Here is a 27,071-nt window from a genome sequence, read left to right as displayed (position 1 = left end):
TCAATCCGATATCAGGAACTCAACATATGACCATTTTACTGAAGATGGTGCATGAAGGAAATCCTATACGGGATTAATACGTGATTTTGTAAATATTACGAATTTTCAATATTTATATTGATTATTTGTAATATAATTTAATATAGGATGAAGAATTATCTTTTAGGATCATATTTATTATTTTATTAAGAATTAAGGTTGGGTTAAAACAATATTTTTATTTATTATTATTTTATTAGGAATTAGAGTTAAGACATGTTTAGTTGATTATTATTTTATTCTTTAGTTATTTAGGACTTTTAGAACTCATCCCCTATATAAAGGAGGCTTTATTTAACTTTGTAAAACAAGATTTCTTTGATTAATAATACAATGAGAGTTTGTTTTTGCAAGTGTTGATTGTCTTGTGTCTTCGAAGCTTCTTCTCCTGGAGTTCTTTCAAGTTCTTGCGAGGGAGATTAATCTTCACACTTTAATTTGCCTTTTCATTGCACTAGGAGGGTTGGTTAGAGTCATATTATCGTGTTTGTCTTTTCATTGCGACTAGGATGATTCAATAGGATAATATCCATCGATTTTCCACATATCCATCCACACCATCAATCATCTTTACCGTTCACCTTCATAAGGGAGATCTTTTGATTTATTGGTTATTTTACTTTATTTTCAAATTTCTTTATCTTTTATTTATTTTGTTTTAATCTTGTTTCTTACATTATTTCCAGCACCTAAATAAAACCCTAAAGAACCCTAGTTATTGCCGCCACCTTTCGTATTCATTTCTTATTATTTTGCATCGAGTCTAAAACTTTCTAGGTTTAATTATTCAACAAGAGCAACGTTCATTAACCCGTCACCGCTTCCCTATAAAAGCCCCATGTGTGTGGAGTTTGTACAGACAAAAGCATATGTTTGTCTGTCATTGTACATTACAGATCATTGTCCGTTTCATGCGAAGTCGCTTTTATCGTCTTAGTTCCCACCCCCCTCCCGTTTTGGTTGTTACTTAATTAGCCTCATTCTTTCCCTTAGATTCTGACGCTGTTGAAAAATGTTTGAATTTTTGCCCAAATACACAGAAACCGATTCACCTTTTCAATCATCTAACCTTTCATGCATGCATCAGCTACCTCTAACTGATTTTACAGATAAACATGCATCCCTTAATTAACATCTTAGCCAAAGAAACTAGACATTACAAACAACTCAAACGAAAATAGGAAAAAACCCCTTAAAAATATTACCAACCCCCAAAGATCCAGACTTTATTCTCTAACATTTAGACATAAATTCCCAAATCCCAATTTGTAATATGCCAACGGAATACAAATAAAAATAATAAAAAAAACACCTAAAAGTGAAGCGTCCAGACCACGCGCTGCCAAAATTTAGTAGGCATATAATTGATGTCAGCAGCGAGGGCGAGGGGTTTGGTTTTCTCGTCGGGCATTGCCGTGTAGTTCACGAGCAGCAGTTAAGAGATCCCAATCCTACAGTCTTGTCTCTAAAAGCCAACAACGCCAGTCATCGCTTTCCTTTCAACCCACCAATCAGATTTTCTCTTCCTTTCTAGAGATATAAATAATTGCCCATTTGATTCCAATATTTTATTCAGACTAGTTTATGTTATAAACCATTTAACACCAACTCTCTTCTCCCATCCTCTCTTTTTCAGCCATAGCAACCTCTATTGGGGCTTGAGATTGTTGGTTAAAATATGGCGTCCATGTTGAGCTCACAAGGAATGGTATTAGCAACAGCTATGGCAGTCTCTGGCACTGTAATTCTCCTTGCTTTTCGCCTACAGAAATCTTTAGATCAAATCTCCCAGCCTTCTCAACAAGTCCTGCGTTCCTGCATATCTTCTGGTATATATGATCTATACAAACGATTGCATGAGAACATACTGTTTTTACATAATTAAACATGTTTCTTTTTTCTTGGGTTTGTTTTAAAGAAGGGAAGAAGAAGAATAAGAAGAAAGTGCGGTTTGCTGAGGATGTAATGGATCCAAGGAGTGATGGCGCGGAGTTCAGGAAACAGCTGAAGAATCGTGTCAGGATCAACAATTCAGCAACGTCGGCTTTGAATTCAACGCTAAAGTTCAAGAAATTTGACGGAGGTAGAGATTTAGGAATCCCTGCTAATAGAGTTGCTCTATACAATGGAATTCTCAGGGATCGTGTTGTTCAACGATTAGCTTACTCTTACTGACCAAAAAATAGGCGGGGCAGACAAAAAAAGAGTAAAATCAACACAGATTTGATTTTTATTATTGTACAATCAAATCAGTGTTTATTTTTCACTACACTTTGTGTCTCTAGTTTGTAATTTTGTAGATAGTCAAGCTTTTTCTTGTGTAGTTTTTTCGAATTTATCCTTCTTAATATATCTGAATTTTAAATTTAATTTTCTTTAACATTTATGGTTGAAAATCAAAATCAATTAATAATATATTGTTCAAATTATATCGTATAAGTTGTTTTTAAATTTTAAAGTTTTATCAGAAATTAGACTACAGAGGTTCATGATCACATCTGCTCTGTCTCATGACTTGAGATAAATAATTAAGGTAAAAAGAAATGAATAAAAAATTTAGCCGACGGCCGGACCAAGCACAGCTATTAACGTCATAATATATAGAATACTCGTGTATAAAAGGAATGGAATTGTGTAGATTACCGTTACGTCTTGAATAGTGTTTGTTTTCTTTAAATGGTAATTTTTCACAGTAAAAATTTGATATTTTATATATATTTGTGTTTATCTCAATATCTATTTAGGAAGAAGAGAAAAAGAAACTTTACTCTAAAGATTGTTTGACTTTTAAATATCATAAAACAACATGACAAATGACGTGCGTCCACCTTAACTTTGACTAAACTACTTTCTTTTCCCCTGTTGGCTCAATGACTTTTAAAGTTTTTATATGAATGTTTTTTCTTTAAATTCTTTTAACTTAAATATTATTATTTTATAATTAATGAAATTTATTAATCGATAAATATTTTAATGTGTACTGATTACGTACCTAAAATGCATTTACAATTGAAGTGCAAAAGAATTTGGAATAGGTTAGTCGATGTTTGATGACCCAATAATTAGAGCCTAATTAAGCAATAAGGTTAGCTCTATGTTACATATTAATTCTCCCTCCAGCGGCCCTTGTCTTGTCCCAAACATGTTCGAGACGTGATTAGATAAGCCATGTGAGCATTTTCATACATCAACCAATCACATTTCTGTAAAAGAAAGGAGTACAATCCCAAATACATTTCTGTAGAAGAACACAATTCTTCTTGTCCTCAACATTATTCTTCTCCCCCCCCTCTCTCTCTCTCTCACAATAGTATTCTTCTTCCCCCTTCCCCCCACTCTTCTTCTCCTCCAGCTCACTTTGTTTTGCAAGCCAAAGTTGTGCACTAGAAACGCTTCCGACGCCAACCTGATTTCATGGTAAATACCCTAGGATTGATTTTAGTTTTGTGCTAGGAACCATCGTCCGGATTGAAATTTCATTGTCCCCAATTCTTAATGTAAAACAATAGACAAGAAGTAATATATTAATCCAGAAATCCTTCATCATTTCGCCCTCTACATATGGGACGGGAGGGAGAGGGGATGGGGATGGGGGGACGGCAGGGAGAGGGAGAGAGGAGGGAGTGTGGTGGGGGGATTTTTTATTGTTTAAAAAAAATTAAATATAATTTTTTTAATTTTTTAAATAAAATCTTAAAATTATCATAATACGACGTGTGTCATTTAACCTAGTTTTTTAATTGTCGTCGTAATCGAGGCATCTAAAGTGATAATATTTATAATGTTAAGCATCTAAATTGATTGAAAAAAAATTTATACATCATTTAAGAAATACAATATAGTTTGACACTTATTTTTATATTAAACATTAAAAAAAAGGTGGCCGGACAAATTGTGTTGGCATAGCAGAGAAGTTATTAGTATTAGATAGTCCAACAGGTGCTTTAATCTCGCAGTTGACTCTAGAATTGTGAGGTAATTAAGATGTTTGGAGAACAAGTATAAATATGGAGGGTTGAAACAAGTATTAAACTAAAAATGATACATATCATCATTCACTTCAATGGATAAATTTTATTTAAAGATTATGAATTGATTGATATGAAGAAATAAATTTTAATTGATAAAAAATAATTTGATGATTAAAATGGATCTTATAATTCAATGAGTAATTAGATAATTTAGCGTAATAATAATTGGGACATATGGGAGCTGCCACACAAAGGCAGACGGCAGTGGGACATGACACATCCCCATTCAAAAAGGTATGCTTCAATCAAAGATAACCACATCGATAAAAACGAAAGGGCAGATTACGTAGCGAAATCTCATGGTAATATAAAGATTTAGATGCTTCCCTCAATTACCTCACTCATTAAAACATTATTTATTATTTTCAATTTTAAATGAAAACAAAAGAACCAATGGCTTTCATGTTCTTTTACATGTCGTCTTTCCTTTTTCAAAAAACAAAGTGGCCCCACCTCTCACGTTTAGTCAAAAAAGAGCCAATACTTTTTGCTTAAGTTAGCCTTCTCGACCAAATTAATTAACACAAAGTTACCCAATAATTTCCTCGTCATCTCAACAATTTGAATTTTGTGCTTCCGATAGCTCCTTATTTTCGCTCGATTTTTTTCTTTTTTAATTATTTTTATCGATAATATACATTGTTTGACCAACTTGAGTAATAAAATCCATATTATTATTTCTCTAAAAGCATTAGGTTTTTAAGGAAATGGGCAGCGACTAATTGCTTAAAGGAATTGATGCGGGTGAGGTAAGCTGATGAGTGGTGTTTGCTTTGCCCTAATAAAAATGGCGAGGCAGGCGGTTTGAAGATAAGGATCAGCGCCATTAAAAATAAGATAATGGGGGGGGGTGGCTACTTGATTTAGTGGTAATGAATAATGACGTTGCCATTGGTTCCTTCAAATGTTTGGAACTGTTCTAACATTACTATTCCCTCTTCTTCTTTTTCGACCAAGAAATTAATTTAACCATTCAGATCAATTCATAACGTTTTAGTCGATTAATTTAGCAACAAAATTAATTTGGGAATCTGTACTTCTAAGAAAGTACACATTGATTCCGCATGTTGTATGGGTTGTACCAACAACTTGAGATTAAACAAACAATTCTTTCTTAGGTGGTTGCAATGTTGCATCATTGCATGCATATCAGCTTAAAAGTTTCGTGTTGATTCAAAAATATATATTTGAGTTTCAGTGTTAAATGTTAGAGTAGCACTTATTGTTGATCCATATGATATTTTATTTTATTAAAACTCATAAAAGGTATAATTGGTTAGATGTTTTTTTGTGTGCATGTGACACTCAAATCTTAGGAAAAAAATACGGTTAATCGATTTTGTACCTTCGCTTGTGTGGTACATAGTGTAATTGGCGAAATTAGTTTTGTAGATTTTAAGCAATATACGATCAAACTGACATTGTTAATAACGTTAATGAGTAAAATATAAAAAATTATTTAAAAATAAGTATAACATGTGTTGAAGATACATATTAGCATGAGTCATATCAAATGATATATATAAGTTTTAACTTCAATTATACAACAAATACATATTTAAAAGAATAAAAAAAACTAAATATTTAATCGACATAAAATTATATTACCAAATGAAGGGGAAAAATTTACTAAATTTTATAGTTACACTGAAATTTAAATTTAAAACATGAATAGTCGAGATGAATCCCTGACGGTTAGTCCAGACCATTTTGTGATTATTATTCTTTGATATTCATCAATTAGATAAATGATTGTAAACGTAGAATATATTAAGTTCCAAGACACATGGCTTTGTTTTGCTTTTGCGTCGGGTTATGTTTGATTTTGTAGTCTAAGAATATGATATCGAAAATGACGTTAATTACGGCAAAAAATAGAAAAAAGGTAAACTACGCAAATGGTCACTAATGTTTTAGTAAGTTTTTGTTTTCACCATTGATGTTTCAAAAGTCACAAATCGATCACTAAAGTTATCGTTTATTACAAATTGGTCATTCGATGTTAACAGTCGTGGCGTGACGTAAAACACAGCTGGTACGTTACTTTCTTACATGGACTGGGTTGACCGCCAAATTTTTTAAACTTACTAAAACATTAGTGACCAACTACGTAGTTTACCCTAATTAATAAAGGGATCAAGAGTTTCATTTACAATTATGAATCTAAACCATTCTTCTTCTTCTATAAACACATTTCTTCTTCTTCCATAAACGCATTCCTTCTTCTTTCATAAACTCGTTTCCCCTTCTTCAATTTGTTTGAGAGAAAAAGTAGTAAGAAAAGTGATTTATTCTTCTTCTATTCGTCTGAGAGAAAAAGTTGTGAGAAAAACGAGCAAAGAAAAAGCATTGCACTTACATGGAGGTTATTGTAAAAGGGGGACAACACTATGCTTTATGGTAAGCTTCTTTTGAGTTTGATAGAAAAAAAACCTTAGCTGGGCATCCACAGTTGCAAAGCGAAACATCAATTGAGTCTTTAATCTTCACATAAATTATCTTCTCTTACAGTTTTCAATTTTTTTTAAATAATAGAGATAGGAATGAAAAATCCTAAATTAAGTTTAGGGATGGAGTTTTTTTAAAAGGAGGTGAGGTGACCATTGAAGGCTTTTGGGTCTCCAACGTTGCGGTCAACCCAGTTTATGTACGCAGTTAACGTGCCAGTTGTGTTTTTCGTCATGCGTGTTAACGACTGTTAACATCGAGTGACCAATTTGTAACAAATTATAACGTTAGTGACTGATTTGTGACTTTTAAAACATCAATGGTGAAAACAAAAACCTACTCAAACATTAGTAACTACGTAGTTTACCCAAAAAACTAAAGAAAAGAAAAGGACGTTAAAGAGTAACCAACAGGGCTAAAAATGGTAACTTCATGCCATAATAAGATATTTTTTATTAACAACAACAATTGAATTTCATTAATAAAAATAATAAAATAAATCAAAATTACAATATATTTCTATATAAAGGGAAAAATAGAGACAATAATCACAAAAAAACTCATACATAAAACAAAATTATTAAACTCAAAGACACGATGAAAAACAAAATTTACCCTTGAAAATGATGTACAACATCAAAGAAGTGATTAGCAAACCAAACAATTTGACATGCTACTTTGCTACACAATTCTAATTATATTGGTAAATAATCTTTTACCAAACAGAGAATCTGACAATACATAACCACCGACAAACCAATCAGAAAATAATTGTCATAAGTACCAAAATCTATAAGGAACGTGTCATAAGAGCAAAAAAAATTGTGGCATAAGTACATAAACCCTTATTTAAAATTAAAAAAAAAAGCGTAAGAAAAAAATGAAAACAAATGACATGATATATAAAAAAACAATAATAATCATCGACGATCGAGAATCAATATTAAAATTGATATCGTCGTTGGCTAAAAAAAATCAAATGGATAAAAGAATGTGACACAAAATTATTGAGGAAAAAAATTGATGGAAAATTTTAATATTACCTTTTGATATTATATTTGTAACTCTTCAATGTATAAACTAAATATTATTGTGCAAATAAATGTTTGAATTTGTGATTATTAAGATTTACTATTAGTGAATTAGCATAGTTGATATATTGGTTAAGTTTTTTATATTTTCTTTTCATTTCCTTTTAAATTAAAGTAGAATTAGATTTAAAATTGATAAAAAAAATTGTAATAGTAACACTGTCAATACACAAAATGCAACCCGTATTTTGGGTCTGATTTGGATAGCGACATTAATACCCTTCAGGAACCCAATTCAAAGTGGGTTCAAGCCTTGTTCTGATTAGATAAGCCCTTTCCGCCCCATAACCCAGGATTAAAATCAAATTCATAACAAGCTCTCAGTAATCAATTTCTTCTTTTTTAACCCCCGGCCCCAATCAAGTTGCAGCAGCCCCATTTCCCTCACCATCAAATTATCTTTCCCACCCACTATCCTAATCCCGAATACCCAATAATTTATTTCCACATTCCTTGCTTTCTATTTCAGCTGGCTTTTGATTTTCTTCTTCTTCTTATTCAGATTCTTCTTCTTGCAATCGTCGGCGGTTGTGAGGGGCGCTGATGACTGGTGTTCTTTTATAGCTTCGCTGTGTCATAGTTACTGTTCATAGTATGATTACTACTTGGGTCACTGACCTTCTCAATTACATGTGGTAAGTTATTTTTTATTTTCTAATTCGTAGATTGTTGTTCATTTTCCTTTATGTACTGACAAAATGAGTTAATATTTCAGCAATTTGATAGCCTATGAGTTAAAAGGTAGGTATTTATTAGGAGTTGGGACCAATCCCAGTTTAGAGTTGCTATTAGAAATCACATACAATAAGCATGGCTTGTTTATGCACAATCTGTTGCAACCGTAAACTGATTGACAGGATAGGACAAAAGCCTTTATACATGTGATATGAGGTGGAGAACAAGGGGCTTTTGCGAAGCTTAATATGCTTGCTTGGTTTTATTGTTTTAATGGATCTAATGCTAGCTCCCCTCCTAACAAGAAATCTGACTCTAGTTTGTCAGTCTAGGAATTGAATCCTTGAAAGGATAAAATTTCTTTGACCAAATGAAACCTCCTATACTTGGGAAAATCCATGTTCCTTCAAATTCATGTGTTCTGAAGTATCTTCTTGCTAGATGTTTTATATCAATGTGTATGCTTTTAACCTGGTTTTCAACAGAGCAGTCGTTGTTTTGGATGCTGCACTAAACCCACACCGATTATTGCTGTGGATCAGCCATCAAAAGGATTGAGAATTCGAGGGCGTATAGTGAGGAAGCCTAGCATTTCTGATGATTTTTGGAGCAGCAGTACATATGAATTGGAAAACAGTGCTCTCCAATCTCAAAGGAGCTTGTTGTCGATCAGTGCATCGAACCAAATTCTAAGTCAATGCAGTAGCATCAGTGGCATGGTCATCTCATCTGATTTTGTAAATCAGGGCAAGTTTTCGATTATTATTCTTTTTTCTAAGTCTACAGGATATATGAGCCAAGGATCGATCATTGAAATTTGATGCATGATATTGTCAACTTTGAGATCCACAAAATTAAAATGTGTCATTATCTTTGTGCTCATTGCAGGTCTTATTATCTGGAATCAGTCCAGACTCCAATGGATTAGGAGCGGTAGGCAAAGGAATCATACTCAACAAAGTCGAGAGCCTAGATTAAGGTGTGTCACTCATCATCTTGAGATTCTGAGTTTCTAGTCGAAAATAGTCATCCAGGAAATTTGCAGAGCAAAGTGCTTTCCTGCTGTTTAAGTAGATGTCAGTTTAATACACAGTTTTCCTTTACTAGCATCAGTTTTTTTCATCTCAAATTCTCAATTTAGTGGCATTCAGTTACTAAGAAGATGCTGCTGAAATGAAAATAAAATCTTGCTCAGCTTACCCTATTCTTTGATTGGCATTGAATTGCTGGACCATTCAATGAAAACAAAAAGTACATTGAATCTAGGTGAAATTTGCAGATTGTGTCCATTGGACAAATAGAGGGTCAAGTTTTACACCTTAAGAGTACCAAAAGCAAGCATGCCATTTAATTATGTCATGAAGTCTTAAACTATGGTAACCCAGAGAGGAGCTAGCCGGCATATATAGAACATGATAGCTTCTTTCCAAATACATCACCCTGTTTCCATTCCACATTTTACTTTAATAAGCAATATAGCTGTATGGTGAAAGTTTGTTTCGTCTTTATTTTTTACACACACACACACACACACTTTTTGGTGGTAATGAATTTCAAGTGTATTTAATGCTGACTAGTAAAGATTGTTACGAACAAATGAAGTGAAGAGTAAACGTATTGAGCTATGAAGAAACCTTAACGGGACTATGGATTAAACATGAAAAAGTAATCTTTTAGTAGTTTGTATCCATCCTACGAATCTTAATTTCGCAATGTTACATTGTTACAGTTTGAATGCATCTTATGAAAGTTTACTTGGGACCAGGAATCCATTCCCTCAGCCAATTCTTCTTTCTGTAAGTCTGCTCTTTATGTAGCTGGCTTGTAAGTAAGCTTCTCAAGGCCTGCATTGATTTTGCAGACTTCTAACAAGGACTTAATTTTGCAGAAAATGATTGATTTTTTGGTAGAAGTATGGGAGCAGGAGGGATTGTATGATTGAAGTTAGTATCAGAGAAAGAAAGACGATTTTAGTTTTTACATATTAAAAGTGTCCATCTTTGTAATTCTGAACATTTAGGGGAAGTTGTAAATAAGTGTGGGGAAACGAAGAAACAAAATGACCAAAATGGAAGTTTCTATTTCATTTGTGTAATTTGATATATCATACGAGTATTTTGTGCACTACATAGTATCCCGCCTGTGAGCCGACTGCCAACTCCTCATATGTAGACGACGGATAACCCATCTTCTCTCTCTCTTATTTATTTATTTATAATCTGAGGTAATTATAAGGTAGTATGCGTTCAAAGTCTTTCTTAATTATTGACAATGTACACACTATGACATAAATGCTCGAACCCATCTTCTTCTTCTTATGAAAAAACTATTGCCTTGGTACACACAACACGTCCTAACGAATCTTGATCACAAACCAATGAGATCCGAGCATGCAATGAGATTATAAAATGAATCAACTTAGGATCTCATTCACATGAATGATCCTTTCTTGAATCATTGCTTGTCTTGTTATACATTGCGCTCTGTGTAAGTATATTCTTTGTTTTTGTCGTTTTCTTTTTCTCTTCTTTTCGATTGCATAAGTTTAAACATTAAGGCAAAATAATAGTTACAAGCATAAAATGGTAAATATATATTTTGGTACCAAAGCCTAAACTTGGTTTTAATGTGTAATATGATATATATAAATTCAAATTTTAAGATTTAATTTGGTATATAAATTTTCTTTTTGGTCCAATTAAATATTTGAATTTAATTTGTTGGATCAAATTAGTAATCAAATTTAACTTTTTTTTGTCTAAAATAATACTTGTGGTAAATAACCTAACTGAACCATAAATTAAATTTAAGTACCAATTTAAATCCAAAATTTAAGTTAACTATTTAATTACACTTAAAAAATTAAATATAAAATTAAAACTTTAAAATTAAATTCAATTATTTAATTAAATAAAAAGATTAAATACAAATCACACTTTTTTTTTTGACAAATTATAAATCTAATCCTATCTAGAAGATAGGGGAATAGAGGTCTCTATGTAAAGGAAAGAAAGTTCTATGAGGGAACAAAAATGAGTAACTTGTCCAACCAACCAAACATGATTACTCATATACAAATCACACTTTAAAACTAAATTAAATTATCAAAATATATGTTTATAAAAAGATACTTAGTTTTCTCTGTTTTCTAATCAATTATTATAAAAGTGTGTGACAGAATAGTCAAACGAGGAAGATTTAAAGAACGATAATCGAAATTAAGACTAAAAAATGATGGAAATAAACACAACCGTAAATGTTATCTTTATCCTAACATTTTAGGTTAGATACAACCTAAAATGTTATATTTAAAAAAGATATAACATTTTCAATTACGTATATTTCCCCAATTTTTTTTTACCTTAAATGAAATCATCGTACCATAAAATTTCCCATTTCCGTATAACTTTAGTCAAATGAATTTTGAATTGACCTAAAAATCGAATATTGACCAAAAGACAACCAAAAGTAACAACTTGAATCCACACAATCAAAATTTAAAGAAATTTAAAGATCCTTGTTAAAATGAGTAACATTAAAATAAATATGTGTGTAAATTAATTTTTTTTTGTAATTTGTGTGTCAAAATTATATATATATATATATATCATCTATCGGATGACCCAAAAAAAATTATAATGTTTAATTGATAAATATTATATTTCAAAATTCTATTATCTTTTTTAATTAAAAATTTAAAAAGGTTATAAATAATTAAAATATTGTAAAAAGAATAGAAGTAAAACGAACAAATGCTAGAAATTCATGCAATGATTCTAACCCATTCCTGGAGTCTTTCAATTTGTCAAATTTCATCAGCATTAGCAGCCATATTTGGACCTACATAAGATAAATTTATAAAACACGAGCATCTCCATTTTTCTTTAAACAAAGAGCTGATCAAATTCATTGCATATAATTCTCCATTTGTCTTTAACATAAGAGGGCCTGAAAAGTTCATGCATTTGGGAAAACCATTTGCCACTTTAGTCCCCGTACTCCTTATTTTTAAAATTTTATTTATTCATTTTCTTTTTTTAAAATTCAATTCAATTGTTAAATAATTTTTTATAATCATCCACATGTGATTCACTTTTGGTATTGTTTAAAAACTTAATATTTGATCTTATTAGATTAATTAATAATTGGTTGTTAAATAATTTTTAAAAATGCAAAAAAAAATTATTTTAATTAAATGGTTGATGAACAAAAACCAGCATCACATTACGATTGGTTCTTCAACCACCAAACAAAGAAAAAAAAAATTTCCCTTTTTTTCATTAACAAAAATAAATATTTAATTTAATTTAACTAACAAAACAAATTAACGTTCTCTGCTTACAATCAATCTTGATTAGATATAAATCAACAACATAGAAAATAACTCAGCATGCAGAGTCCCAAAATAATTACGTAATCACTGTATAGATTTCAAAGGCAAGTAGGCCGCCGTAACAGGGTGTTTGATTGAAAGGGAGAGAAAATAAAAGAGAAAACGAGCTCCAAGAAAGATACATTGCATGTGCAGTGCGCATAAGTTGTCAGATAATGTATGTGCAGCAAAAATCATGAATTTTAGATAAGTAATCAAAGGGAAATTTCTTAACACGCCTTTTTTCTTTTTTATCTTTTCCCAAACCAAATACATAGAACTATGGTATTCTGTTTCAGCTAACACAGATTTTTCTTCTTCTTCCTTACGTATTTCTTGTTATGTATGGCTCATAAAAAGTCTCGTTGTGGGGTTACGAATTATGTGGGTTGGGGGTGTGGGGGCGCAGCCCCCGCGGTACGGTACAGGGTTGATTTTGTAATTATGTACCAGGGTTTTCTATTATAAATAGAGATGTAACCTAGACCTAAAATATCATTGAATAAAACTTCTAGCGCCGCCTAGGCACCGAGGACGTAAGCACATTGCCGAACCTCGTAAAATTCTCGTGTTCTTTCGTTTTCTTTACCCGTTTTCGTCAACAATTGGTATCAGATGTCAGGAGCAAAATTCGAAGTCGCGAAATTCGATGGTCAGGGTAACTTCGGATTATGGCAAACGAGGGTGAAGGATCTATTGGCGCAGCAAGGGATCTTGAAGGCTTTGCGACCTACAAAGCCGGCGTCGATGGATGAGGAAGATTGGGAAGAATTGCAGCAGCGAGCGGCAGGAACCATACGATTATGCTTGGCGGACGAGGTCATGTATCACGTTATGCATCTATCGTCTCCAGACGAAATTTGGAGGAAGTTGGAAAGTCAGTTTATGTCCAAATCCTTAACGACAAAACTGTATCTGAAGCAGCGGTTGTATGGGCTGAAGATGCAGGACGATCACGATTTGGCGCAACACGTGAATGTCTTCAATCAAATCGTTTCTGATCTGGCTCGGCTTGATGTGAAATTGAGGATGAAGACAGAGCGATGATTCTGTTGTGTTCGTTGCCTTCCTCTTACGAACACATGGTGACTACTCTTACATATGGGAAAGAGACTATCAATGTTGAGGAGATTACTGCAGCCTTGTTGGCTCACAACCAGCGGAAGCAGAATGCAGGGGAAAGCTCTCAAGCCGATAGCTTATATGTCAAGGGTAATCGAGATCGTGGACGGAAGCCAGAGAAGGCAGGGTCCGGGAAGCGGAATTCCAGATCCAATCCAGGGATAAGAAGACGATTCACTGTTACAAGTGCAAGGAGGCGGGACATATGAAGCGAGACTGTCCGAAGTTGAAAAAGCAGACTGATGAGAAGCGTGATGGCTTATCCAAGTCTGTGAACGTGGTCGAGGATGATAATTCTGATTGCAGTGAGGGTGATATGCTTTCTATTTCAACGACACAATTGACGGATGCTTGGATTCTTGATTCTGGATGTTCTTATCACATCACGCCAAATAGGGAATGGTTTTCGACATACAGGCCGGTTAATTCTGGTTCGGTTTATTTGGGTGATGATCGATGTTGCAATATTGTTGGTATTGGTGATGTCAGAATTAAGATGCACGATGGCTCCGTTCGGACGTTGAGTGGTGTTCGACATATCCCAGACTTGAAGAAGAATTTGATTTCCTTGAGCACTTTGCACAAGAATGGTTTTATCCCTAAGGCTGACGAGGATAGGGAAACCATTCGGATTGTTAAAGGAGCATTGACTGTGATGAAAGCAAGATGACTGCAGGGAATATCTACAGATTGTTAGGGAGTACCGTTGCAGGTGGAGTTCACTCTGTTGAGTCCTGTGATGATACGACAAAATTGTGGCATATGCCTTGCTCATCTTAGTGAACGTGGTATGGCAGAATTACACAAGAGAAACTTGTTGCATGGTGTCAAAAGCTGTAAGCTCGACTTTTGCAAGTATTGTGTTCTTGGTAAACAGACTAAAGTCCGTTTCAAGACTGCGAAGCACACAACTCAAGGGATTCTGATTATGTGCATTCTGATGTATGGGGGCCTTCCACGACATCGTCTTTGGGTGGATCTAGGTACTATGTTACTTTTATTGATGATTTTTCACGGAAAGTTTGGGTGTATTTTTTGAAACAGAAATCTGAAGTTTTTGAGAAGTTCAAGCTGTGGAAAGCTGAGGTAGAAAACCAAACAGGACGAAAAATCAAGTGTTGCGGTCTGATAATGGTACGGAGTACACAGATTCACAGTTCCTACAATTCTGTAAGGAGCATGGGATTCAGAGGCATTTTACAGTGCGCAAGACACCACAACAGAATGGTGTTGCGGAACGAATGAACAGGTCGTTAAATGAAAGAGCCAGATGTTTGCGGTTGAATGCGGGGCTTCCCAAACTTCTGGGCTGAGGCTGTTAACATGGCGTGTTACCTTATCAACAGATCGCCAAGGGCATCGCTGGCTGGGAAAGTTGCAGAAGAGGTATGGACTGGTCATGATGTTAGTTTTGATAACTACGGATTTTTGGTTGTCCTGCTTATGTGCATGTACCTGCTGATGAGAGATCCAAACTTGATGCAAAATCGAAGGAGTGCATTTTTCTGGGTTACAAGAAAGGTGTCAAAGGATTCAAGTTCTGGGATCCAGTTGCGAAGAAAGTTGTGATTAGTAGAGATGTCGTTTTTGATGAACAGTCTATGTTGCAGCAGAAGCAAGACACGACAGTGGTAGATTTCGAGCAGTTTCCAGTTGAGAAACCAGAAACTTCTCAACCGACTTCTGGTGGTTCCACTACGGATGATTTGCAGGATTATAGTCTCGCCAGAGACAGGGTGAGACGGACGAATATAAAGCCTCCGAACAGATTGGGTTTTGAAGACTTGGTATCTTTTGCACTTACTGTTAGCAGTGATGATCCAGTTACTTTTCATGATGCCGTTACTAGTCAGGAAAACGACAAGTGGATGGCAGCCATGGTTGAGGAGATGGAGTCTTTGAATCACAATCGCACATGGGAGTTAGTTCCCCTTCCTGAGGGTAAGAAGCCGATTGGTTGCAAATGGGTGTATAAGAAGAAACCAGCAGTAACAGAAAAAGAGGGGGAGAAGTTCAAGGCTCGTTTGGTAGCGAAGGGTTTTTCACAGCAGAAAGGAGTTGATTATGATGAAATCTTTTCTCCTGTGGTCAGGCACACTTCAATCCGAGCAGTACTTGCATTGGTGGCTAGTTGGGATTTGCATTTAGAGCAGATGGATGTTAAAACTGCTTTTTTGCATGGTGATTTAGAGGAGCAGATCTACATGCGGCAACCTGAAGGTTTCACTCAACCTGGAAACGAGCATTTAGTTTGCAGATTGAAGAAATTTGTATGGGTTAAAACAGTCTCCGAGACAGTGGTATAAACGGTTTGACTCCTATATGATCAAGATTGGCTACAACCGATGTGAGTATGATTGTTGTGTCTATGTTAAGAGCCTTGATGATGGTTCTTTTATTTTTCTATTACTGTATGTTGATGATATGTTGATTGCTGCGAAGAACATGGATGATGTTATCGGTTTGAAAACTTTATTGAGTCAGGAATTTGATATGAAAGATTTAGGTGCTGCAAAGAAAATTCTTGGAATGGAAATTTGCAGGGACAGAGACTCAAGGAAACTGCGGCTATCTCAACGGGGTTATGTTGAGAAAATGCTAGAAAGGTTTGCGATGAGCAGCGCGAAACCAGTTAGCACTCCATTGGCGAATCACTTTAAGCTCTCATCAGAACAGTGCTCTAAGACAGATAAGGAAGCTGAAAATATGGCAAAGGTTCCGTATTCTAATGCTGTTGGCTGCTTGATGTATGCGATGGTATGTACTCGTCCTGATTTAGCTCATGTTGTTAGTCAAGTTTGTAAGTACATGTCTAAACCTGGTAAGCAACATTGGGATGCAGTCAAGTGGATCTTTCGGTACTTAAAGGGTACTGTGGGACATGGAATTGTTTTGGGAGTCAGCGGGATAATCCTTTGGTTGTAGGATATGTGGATTCAGATTATGCAGGTGACTTGGATAATAGAAGATCTACGACAGGGTATGTGTTTACTCTTGGTGGAGGGCCTATTTGCTGGAAGTCTACTGTTCAATCTGTCGTGGCACTATCTACAACTGAAGCTGAATACATGGCAGCGGCTGAAGCTGCAAAAGAAGCTTTATGGCTTACTGGTTTAGTGAAGGAGTTGGGTGTTCAACAAGGTGGAGTTCAGTTGCTTTGTGATAATCAAAGTGCTATTCACTTGGCTAAGAATCAGGTGTATCGTGCTAGAACTAAACATATTGATGTAAGGTTCCACAAGATCAGAGAGTTGGTTGCATCTGGAGAGGTTTTGTTTCAGAAGGTACATACTGATGAGAATGCCGCTGATATGTTCACCAAGCCAGTTACGACAGACAAGTTCAAGCATTGCTTGGACTTGTTGAATGTTTCGAGTTGTTAAAGAAGCAAGGTAACCCAACCCACATTGAAGTTTCCAAGGGCAGGATATTCGCCAAGGTGGAGATTTGTTATGTATGGCTCATAAAAGTCTCGTTGTGGGGTTACGAATTATGTGGGTTGGGGGTGTGGGGGCGCAACCCCCGCGGTACGGTACAGGATTGATTTTGTAATTATGTACCAGGGTTTTCTATTATAAATAGAGATGTAACCTAGACCTAAAATATCATTGAATAAAACTTCTAGCGCCGCCTAGGCACCGAGGACGTAAGCACATTGCCGAACCTCGTAAAATTCTCGTGTTCTTTCGTTTTCTTTACCCGTTTTCGTCAACATTTCTTTTTCCCCCTACTTAGTTGGGTTTCGGTATTCTTTCTTCCGAACCAGTTCTGATGCAGTCAAGCTTTCAAGGGTTACACTTGGTCTACGTTCTTCTACTGTTTTCTCTCTTTGGGTGGTTTATTTTCGGGTCGGAGGTTTTTCAGAAGGGTTTATTCTTTGGGATTCAACCATGCCTGCTCTTGTTAATTACGGTGGCAAGCTTTTTTCTTCTTTTTTCTATTTGTAAAGATTGTGTTTGATCAGTTTATAGAGATGCTTATGATTATTAGACCGATTTTATATACTTTGAAATTTAAGCATGATATGGAGATAACTTCTAAGTTGTAATAATCATCTATGCTGATATATATATATATATCCTTTATTTGTGTGATTTTTATATGCTTGATCTTATTAAGCGCAATGGAGACCTGATATTGTTTTTAGCTAGTGTTAGTTTTGAGCTATAAAAGATTTGGATCCTTGAATATTTGCATCAAAAGTTGGAAGCTTTTACCAAATAATCTGTAAGAAAATAGTCTGTTGTTTGATTTGTTATTGGAAGGGGAAAATTATTGTTGTAGGAATATGTCTGGTTTTCTCATGGATTTTTCTTTTGGAAGTATTCTTTGAATTGGTGATGATGATATGTTTACTGGAATTTCAGGTGATGATGATTTCTATTCTGGGGGGTCCTTTTATACAAATTCCACTAACTTGGGTAGATTGTGTTCAATCAGTTCCCAAGTGGATGTGTATTGCCCTCCTCATAAAAGAGCTCGTATTGGTGCCCCATTTCTCTTTGGAGAAACGGAGGTCGAGCAACCATCAATCGATGCTCTTCCTGATGAATGCCTATTTGAGATCTTTAAGCGTATTCCTGGGGGCAGAGAAAGGAGCTCCTGTGCTTGTGTCTCAAAGCACTGGCTTATGCTTCTGACCAGCATCCGTAAGGGCGAATATGAGTCATCAAAGGTTGTCAAGGAGAATATTAGTTCAAGTTCTGATGATGTTGGGATGATCTCGTCTGAGGAAGCTGATGATTATCTCACAAGGTGCTTGGAAGGAAAGAAAGCAACTGACATGAGGGTTGCTTCAGTTGCTGTTGGAACAAGCGGTCATGGTGGTTTGGGAAAGTTTTCTATCAGGGGAGCAGCTCTTCATGTGCAGTAACTAATTTTGGGCTATCGGCTATTGCCCATGGTTGCCCTTCTCTCAAGGTACTTTCTTTGTGGAATGTCCCACATGTTGGAGATGAAGGTCTGTCTGAAATAGCTAAAGAATGTCATTTGCTGGAGAAACTTGACCTTTTCCAGTGCCCCTCTGTTTCAAACAAAGGGCTAATTGCCATAGCAGAGAACTGCCCTAATTTGACTGCTTTGAGCATCGAATCTTGCCCACAGATTGGTAATGATGGCTTCCGATCTATCGGAAAGCTCTGCCCCCAGCTGCAGGCCATCTCTATCAAGGATTGCCCACTTGTTGGCGATCATGGAGTTTCAAGCCTGTTGTCATCAGCTTCTTCTGTCCTTCCAAAGGTTAAGCTTCAGGGTTTGAGCATCACTGATTTTTCACTTACCGTGATGGGACACTACGGCAAATCTGTGACAAATCTAGTGCTCAGTGGTCTACAAAATGTGACCGAGAAGGGATTTTGGGTGATGGGTAATGCTCAGGGCCTGCGAAAATTGGTCTCTTTGATGATTACTTCTTGCTGTGGGGTAACTGATGTTAGTCTTGAAGCCATTGGAAAGGTGTGCATAAACCTGAAGCAGATGTGCCTTCGTAGGTGTTGCTTTGTTTCTGGTGATGGATTGGTGGCTTTTGCCAAGTCTGCAGGTTTTCTTGAGTGCCTGCAATTGGAAGAGTGCAATAGGGTCACACAAGCTGGGATTATCGGTGTCTTCTCAAACTGTGGACTAAAATCTCTTACCCTAGTAAAGTGCATGGGCGTTAAGGATATATCCTTGGGAGCTCCTTTGTCCTCCCCATGTAATTCCCTTAAATCCTTGTCTATAAGGAACTGTCCTGGATTTGGAACTGGCAGCCTGGCTTTGGTAAGCAAATTGTGCCCTCAGCTTCAGCATATAGATCTGAGCGGGCTATGCGGCATCACCGATGCAGGTCTTCTGCCTCTTTTACAGAATTGTGAGGCAGGGCTTTTAAAGTTGAATCTGAGTGGCTGGTTAAGTTTGACCGACGAGATCGTTTTAGCCTTGACAAGGCTACATGGTGCAACCCTCGAATTGCTCAATCTTGATGGTTGCAGGAGGATTACCGATGCGAGTTTGGTTGCAGTTGCAGACAATTGTGTTTTCCTCAGCGACCTGGATGTGTCAAGGTGTGCAATCACTGATGCTGGTGTTGCTGCCTTGTCTCATGCAGAACAACTCAATCTGCAAGTCCTTTCGTTTTCAGGTTGTCCGGGAATAACAAACAAAAGCTTGACCTTCCTGAAAAAATTGGGCAAGACCCTGGTGGGGCTGAATCTCCAGCAATGCAATTCAATCAGCACTCAAACCGTTGAGCTGCTCATGGAGAGCTTGTGGAGATGTGATATCCTTTTCTGATTGAGGGTCGAAGGCGCTGTTGATCCAGATCCGAACAACTATTCCAGCATTAAAGATAGTAGAAGTATTAAACTCATATGGTCAGCTCACACAGGTAGCAACATTCCGCACAGTTTTTTTGGTTCGACGAATTAGCCACGCCGGTTGCTCAATGGCTTGGTGTTTTATCGGGGACTTTTGGCTGTTTGGCAGATGTTCTATCCATCTCAATTTTTGCAGGCATTCTTGACACTGGAAAGTCTGTTATATATCATAGCCATGGTTTCTGGAAAGTCATGGTTGTATTCTGCTGGAACTGTACCTACTTGGTGTCTTAGCTTTCTTTCATTCTTCAGTCCCTTTGAAATCTGTTGTTCGGATCAGTCCATAAACATCTTTCTTTTAAGAGTCTTCAAGTGTTTCCTTTTGTAATTTAACTCTATAGCGTGGTTGCTTTGAGATGTTCCAATGTTTAGGTGCCTCAGATTGGTGTGCTTCGGCTATGGCAGTGGATCTGCCATAACAACCTTTATTTTGGTTGTTTTTTCTTTTCATGTTTTACAATTGTCCTAGGTTTTGTAGGGTTATCCTTGTACAACTGCAACTACTGTGTTATATCATCACTCTTTGTTTTTTAATTTTAAATGATCATTGCATGCACTATTTAAAATCAAAAGAAATAGTAAAACATTTAGGCCTTTTCAGCTTATGAAACACCATTAGAGCTAAATTGATGTTTTATGAACTAGAAGTAGAATAATAAATCTCAGATACCAACATCATCACTAAATCGGCAATCAAAGATTCAACTACACTGCAAAGTTCTACAATGTAAGCTAACAGGGTTTTAAGCTTGATATGTATACATTGTTGAAAATTCAATATTAGCCTAAATAAGTTCACACCTAAATTAATTTGATGTCATTGCTTACATCAATTTAGTTTTGATGTCATTGCTTACATCAATTTAGTTAGGTGAAAATTAAGTATTTTTCTCATATTTTAATTTCAATGGTTTAGATTATTTAGTGTTTATTTTAATTAGTGGTTTAGATTGTTTCTTGTAACCTATAAATACCCTACTTGTATTTGAGTTTTATCATCCAACAATCAAAGCTTAATTATAAGCATTTGAAAGATTTCTTAAGAGTTCTTCCCTTTTGTAATTTTGTGAAATTATTCTAAAGAGAGTTTTTCTTCTTCTCGATCAATTAAAGTTTTTACTCTATTTTGATTCTATATACATTAATATCTTTGCTCAAGGTTGAAAGAATTTCTTTCCGCATTTGCATTTCCAGGTCAGTAGATAGTAGCTTTCATCACCTTGACACGAAGAGCTTCCAGTATTTCCATGATTAGGATAAGAAACTAAAGCAGCCATGTATGGTCTGCAACTGAAGCACTTATTGACACACTTGGGAGGCCTCGAACCCAGAACCATTTTCTCTTGCTTTGAACTGTTATCATTATTACCTGGTAGAGACATTGCTGACCCAACTGTGCCAGAAAAACGATCCTCGAATAAAATATTGGTATGTTACTTTCACCGATTAACAACAACAAAACATAGAATCTTACAGTGTGTGTGTGTGTTTTCTGCAACAATGGAGCTTGTTTTTTTTTTATCAAGGAAGGAATTAGGAAGGAGTTTATATTTGATGGCAAGAGAAGATGATGGTTGGACACAGAAACATCTCCCATCAATTCACTCTAAGAAACTAATAATAAACGAAAGAAAAATAGAATACGTCTCTGTGATCAGAATTTGGTGGGTGATGGGCCATAGAAGGAGTATAAATTTAAGAAAATGTTGAAGTCCCACAATCAATAAATAGTTACCCTGGGGGTGAATTGACTGAAGTTACATCTTCTCTCATCTTTTTGTAAGCTGACTTGACTCCCCCTTTGTTCAATAGAATATATACCTAAGCATTCTGTTCTAGCATTATTGATGCATATGTTAGACTTAACCTTTGAATCGTTACCTGTAAAACACACTATAAATTTACAGTTATCTAATTAAGCATTTTATGATTTAGTATTACGGTAGCAGGTTAAAAGGAAATGCCAAAACGGCACAAATTTCTCCCCAAATACTAAAAGAAATCACAATTTCAGAAGGCTATTAATAATAGCCCATGGGGCAACGCATGGATTGATGCCCTGATTAAAGGCTGGTCTATAAGTAGCCCTGCCCTGTTGGCTAATAGTGGCCATTGTACTCACTTCACCTACTGCTGCTTGCCTCCACAACTGTTGCTGTTTTCTTTTTTAAACGTGATCCTTTGCTACAAAAATAGAATGATGTAAAATATAAGGGTGATGGGGCCTGCAATCCGTAGGTTTGTATGGAAAGGGAAAAGGAAGGTAGAAGAAGAAAAAGAAGAGACATTCACATGAACCTACTTCATACCAACATGGTTCTTTTCATCCTATTCCTGCATCTAGTAAGGATTTCATGTGCCCATGAACCTGTAAAACCACGGTAAATCCTAAAAGCCAGAATTGCAATTATGAAATGGTTGGAAGCTAAGATAAAAAGACCAGCCGGATAGTTATTGCAATTATGAAATGAAAAAATCACAGGGATTTACTGCAAACTTAAAAAATTAAAATCATTCTGCTGTAAGAAGTTCACCTCTGGTGCATAAAGCAACAAGAGAAAGAGGTTGGAAAGAGATGTAACAATCGCATGCAAAGAAGATGGATTAGCAATGGCATAAATGGTTTGCAAGGTACAAGTAGGAATCAATGAACATGAAAGTAGCAATTTGAGAGAACTTAAATTATGTAAATTATCAGCGAGGAAGACAATTTGATATGGCAGCAGTAAAAGCTCTCAGTATTATTCCAGTTGTTTGTTAAACGACAGAACCAACATGTGGAAAATGCTCTGACACAGATTTTATAATAAGTTGTTTGTGAATGTGAGATCATCTGGATGCTTTGTTCCTTTATATTTTGGACGGGGCTGGGTTAGGTGGATCGCAGTGAAGAAGAGGAATGGGTGCCATCATGTTGTGTGTTGGTCCTATTTCAAACAACAAAGAATTTGTGCGTTTTGTCCAAAGAAGATTCTTCTTGTGTCACAACTCTTGCCCTTCTCTTCCTTGTTTTTTACTGCTCATATTATATAATGCTGAGGTCACTCTACATGCACTTCTTACTCGAATTTCACATTTTTACTACCCTATATTCTTCTCTTTCAAAACATCTTGCTCTTCTCTTTCCCTTTTAACTTTGTTGTTGAGAATAGGCAGTGGAAAGGGGGTGACCACATTTCCAGTGATGCCCTAATTGCTCTCTCTGCATATATATTGCCTCTCATGAACCTAAAGATCTTGTTCACGAAAAAAAGAAGTAAATTTAATAATGATTACAATATAAAAGCAGCCTCAGAATAATTATACACCTGAAAACATTCTTTTGTTTGACCAGTTGAACACAATAAAAAGAAAATCAGAGGCTGGAAAATAATGATAAACTTTACTGCTTTTTTCTTGGAGATTCTGTGCATGTTGAGATTCTGTTAGGCCTCTCATATTGTTATAAACCATTGCAAAGAATTTATATTTATTTTTTATAATCTTTGTTTGAATAAGAAATATAAAAATATTTTAAAAATAATAATCAAATAAACAAAAAATGAAAGAGGTGAGAAATAAAAAAATTATGTGTTGTGCGAATAAAAACATATAAAATTAAGATAAAAGTTTATTATGGAACGACCTTTTTAATATAAATTTACTTCATTCAAAAGTTAAGAATTCAAGATATTTAAAAAAAAACTTTTTTTATATATCAATTTAATACCTTTATCAAACACCATGCATCTAAATAAGTACTCTAATCATTAAATATTATGAATTTCACGATAAATTGGACATATTAATTCCCCACTCACTAGTTAACTAACTCAACAGTGGAATTAATTTAACAGATATATAAATATGTTCACCTAAAAAGTGGATAATATGATAACAAAGCCAAGCAAAAGTATAGTTCAGTTGTAAGTAAACAATACAACTAAAGACATAAATCCATGTCCAAACACACACTGTACACTCACACATTGGATCAACCCTGTTCTTGACTTCAAATTTCAAACCATAGCTAGCCTTCACTGCGGAAAGGTTACTCCTTGAATCTTAAACACAGTAATCACCTGTTGAGCAGACCAATCGTTGACATGAGATGCTGCCCAGAGGTCTGATGTTCAGACACCATTAATTTAATCAGAGTTGAGTTCACCATTGCCAATCTCAAATATTACTTGTTATATGCCTTTGACAAAATGCAAATCCTTCTTATATACATATCCAAAACAGGTTTAAGGGCTGTCTTAAGCAAGATAAATAGTATATGATCAAAGAACTGGATAAACTGCTTACACCATCCTGCTTAGTTTTGATTGTTGGTTTCCAGCATCAGTCCAAAATGGATACGAGGGAAGTGCGCCCACTATAATATAGGAATAACAAGAGGTGGGTGAATAATCATTTTTATATGGAACCTCAATGAATGAATGTCTATGCTGTGATTGATGGGATCTTTGCAGCCTTAAACAACGTGAACTTACATTCTTAGTAGCAGTGCCGAATGCTTCCCTGTGACTTATATCAGGATTATTAGCCTTGATCCTTTGGATCTTCTCTCTACATTAGTTGATAATTAGATATATAGCAAAGCAAGCGGCAATTTTATATAAAATACAAATTAGTGGTGTGTGAAACTCATTACGGTTTTCGCACTTTATGAACTGATTGTATGCAGAAGGTACTCTCTGCCTCCTCTGGGGAGCTGATTTTTTTTATTTTAAAAAATAAGAATATTTAGATACAAACTACGAATGTAGAAGAAAGAAAAAGGATGTATTATTATATCAAAGGTATGTGATTAACTTACGTCGGTTGACAACTTTTTCCTCAGAGACGATATTGTTAGTAGGAGATGGCATTGAGAACTTGTTGCAGTTGGATGAGGAACCCAAATCAGCCGTCCTATAATCTTGTCTTGCATGATTGGGTGTCTGTAAAGAAAATAAAAAAGATTTTTTTGGTATTATCAGATGAAGATTCAACATCAAATTAGACACTAATTTCTATTTCCATATTTTCTCCGAGTGAAATTCTTAGTGGATGAAGAAAGATAAGTCATCTTCTCGTTAATCGGTCCTTTTAACCTTTATGGTAGCCATCAGCTTTTGCTTTCCTCTTTAGGATATTTTTTGTATGTTAACCATCTAGTTTTATGTGAAGAATAAATTAATGAAAAAAAGAATATGTTAAACTTATGGAAGTATTTTTATTTGTGTTGATGGAAAAGAATATGAGAAATAAATGCATAAAGTATTCTTCTTCGCAAAGCTTTCACTTTTCATTTATTTGCACAGTTCTTGAAAAGAAATATTACCTAAGAACCCTAACTTACATGTCAATCAAATAAAACTACCCTAAAGCAGACCGGATTAAGAAAGTGTTAAAAATCATAAAAAGAATGACTTGGGAAAAAAATATAAACAGGCTAAGTTCATAGGCGCCCCAACTCAACTCAAAGCCGCAAAACTCAGCCCTATAGAAAAGCAAATGAAATAGGGTTTGATCTTGTCGGCTGCTAGCTAGGGTTTCAGTACTCTGTAACTGTTTCATAGGGAACGCGTTTGAAAAACTTTTAGTATGTCTCTTTCGAATTACTACTACCCCGAGGAGCCCTAGATTTCAGAGGCTTTGAAGATCCTGAAATAAGATTATATTATATTTTAAAAAAATATTTCTGAGAGGACCATATCACCTGAACCTCTTGGCATGAAAGAGACTGAAAGGCAGCTGCCATGTTTACGGACCATAGATTGGTGCAGTGCTCGCATCGGACGGTCACAATATCAAACAGGCTGCTGTATGGAACGCTCACCTGAGCATTAACCCAAAAATTAAAAACTATAATTAAGAAAAGTTGAGTTCTAACTTCTAAGTAGTAAGAAACAAAGTGAAAGAGAATTCCAGATCGGCTAAGATTCTAAAAAAAATGGAGTTTATAACGATATGTCTTAGCTAGGATCTATTTTCTCCCATGAAGAAAGGGGCAGGAAACATAGAAGAAGGTCAGTAGTATATTGGTCAATGGTTTTTTCCCTTGGCTTTCCTGAGCTGATTTAAACTGTCGTCTGCTTGTCCATGGTATCATGTACAGTTCATCGCAATTACGAAGATGGTGGATAGTAAGATGATAATAATATAATAAGGGGTGCATGGGTGGGTTCCTTAATGTGTTAGAGGAGGGTGTTTTCTGGGAAATGATCAAAGGTATTGAGAAGTGAGAATCTTCACATTTTCCTTTTTCCCATTAGCTAAAGAAACCGAGTTAGCAAAGGAATCAGGTTGTAGCAATATTTTAAGCAAGGGAAAGGTATGCAACAACAGTAGCGAAGCAAGGGAGTTGAGGCGTTGTCCTCATCAAATTATCAACAAAATACCTGTGTTTGAACTTTGGACGTTGAGAAATTTTCTCTTTCTATTTATCAAAGATAACATAATCACAATATCTAACTAGCTAACACTTCTTTATGACTTTTTTCCACTGCAAAAGAAGAGTCCGACGATGGAGACTTGACTGGTAAGTGGAAAGAAAAAAACAAGAAGCCCCATAAAACAAAATCAATAGATCTCAGTGAAAAAAAAGAACACGAGAGCACCGATCGCAGATGCAAAGATCAGCTTTATTTCAGGAGCTAAAATTCTTGCTTTGTATGATATATATATATATATATATATATATATACGGAGAAGGAAAATACCAAAACCAAAATATACATAAAAATAAAAAAGGGAGATCCCTCCATTAAAAAGAATAGATATATGAGATGAGGTACCGCAAGAACTATGTTACAGAAGTTGCAAGGGATGTAGCATAGTTGCTCAGACGTAATATCGATGCAGTTCGACATGTCTTTTCAGCTAAAGAAAGGGGGGGGGGATTTAAACCAAAACTTAGAGCAAGCACTTCTCAACCCCCAAGAAGAAAGCAACACTTGGAAGCCAAAAAAGA

General features: G+C 35.4%; 3 protein-coding genes and 1 pseudogene across 4 annotated transcripts; 3 read left to right on the top strand and 1 right to left on the bottom strand.

Moving 5' to 3' along the window:
* The first annotated feature begins 1,591 nt into the window (after positions 1-1,591).
* Positions 1,592-2,373, top strand: LOC120156885. Of its 2 annotated transcripts, none has more exons than XM_039168153.1 (3): positions 1,592-1,668; positions 1,707-1,868; positions 1,961-2,373. In XM_039168153.1, exons 2-3 carry the CDS (start codon positions 1,718-1,720, stop codon positions 2,212-2,214), a joined length of 405 nt encoding a protein of 134 aa, XP_039024084.1. In that variant the 5' UTR covers positions 1,592-1,668; positions 1,707-1,717; the 3' UTR covers positions 2,215-2,373. The 2 variants fall into 2 exon arrangements, with proteins under 2 accessions (XP_039024084.1, XP_039024083.1); XM_039168152.1 differs by having other exon boundaries at positions 1,593-1,668; positions 1,958-2,373.
* Positions 2,374-8,048: 5,675 nt separating this feature from the next.
* On the top strand, positions 8,049-10,337 carry LOC120156983. Its single transcript, XM_039168251.1, has 5 exons — positions 8,049-8,244; positions 8,775-9,031; positions 9,173-9,263; positions 10,014-10,080; positions 10,173-10,337. Exons 1-5 carry the CDS (start codon positions 8,204-8,206, stop codon positions 10,224-10,226), a joined length of 510 nt encoding a protein of 169 aa, XP_039024182.1. The 5' UTR covers positions 8,049-8,203; the 3' UTR covers positions 10,227-10,337.
* Positions 10,338-17,495: 7,158 nt separating this feature from the next.
* LOC120157159 lies at positions 17,496-20,089 on the top strand (annotated as a pseudogene).
* Positions 20,090-24,908: 4,819 nt separating this feature from the next.
* LOC120156967 (axial regulator YABBY 5-like) lies at positions 24,909-27,026 on the bottom strand. The gene is made up of 3 exons (XM_039168230.1): positions 26,896-27,026; positions 25,818-25,937; positions 24,909-25,056 (listed from the first exon to the last, which is right to left on the bottom strand). The coding sequence occupies exons 1-3, from the start codon at positions 26,968-26,970 to the stop codon at positions 24,910-24,912; spliced, it is 342 nt and encodes a 113-aa protein (XP_039024161.1). The 5' UTR covers positions 26,971-27,026; the 3' UTR covers position 24,909.
* Between the last annotated feature and the right edge of the window lie 45 nt (positions 27,027-27,071).

This window comes from Hibiscus syriacus, unplaced genomic scaffold (assembly GCF_006381635.1).
Source record: "Hibiscus syriacus cultivar Baekdansim isolate YM2019G1 unplaced genomic scaffold, ASM638163v2 tig00111238_pilon, whole genome shotgun sequence".
Classification (NCBI taxonomy): Eukaryota; Viridiplantae; Streptophyta; class Magnoliopsida; order Malvales; family Malvaceae; genus Hibiscus; species Hibiscus syriacus.
This window is presented reverse-complemented; position numbering and strand designations above follow the sequence as displayed.

Bases quoted from the DNA above. Each gene is read 5' to 3' on its own strand.
- LOC120156885 (XM_039168152.1), top strand. From the start codon at position 1,718: ATGGCGTCCATGTTGAGCTCACAAGGAATGGTATTAGCAACAGCTATG. The intron at 1,869-1,957 runs GTATATATGATC...TTTGTTTTAAAG, and splicing joins GCGTTCCTGCATATCTTCTG to AAGGGAAGAAGAAGAATAAG.
- LOC120156983 (XM_039168251.1), top strand. From the start codon at position 8,204: ATGATTACTACTTGGGTCACTGACCTTCTCAATTACATGTG. The intron at 8,245-8,774 runs GTAAGTTATTTT...TCAACAGAGCAG, and splicing joins GACCTTCTCAATTACATGTG to TCGTTGTTTTGGATGCTGCA. The intron at 9,032-9,172 runs GCAAGTTTTCGA...TGCTCATTGCAG, and splicing joins ATCTGATTTTGTAAATCAGG to GTCTTATTATCTGGAATCAG.
- LOC120156967 (XM_039168230.1), bottom strand. From the start codon at position 26,970: ATGTCGAACTGCATCGATATTACGTCTGAGCAACTATGCTACATCCCT. The intron at 25,938-26,895 runs GTACCTCATCTC...GTTAATGCTCAG, and splicing joins TCTGTAACATAGTTCTTGCG to GTGAGCGTTCCATACAGCAG. The intron at 25,057-25,817 runs GTGATATGGTCC...TTTTCTTTACAG, and splicing joins TTTCATGCCAAGAGGTTCAG to ACACCCAATCATGCAAGACA.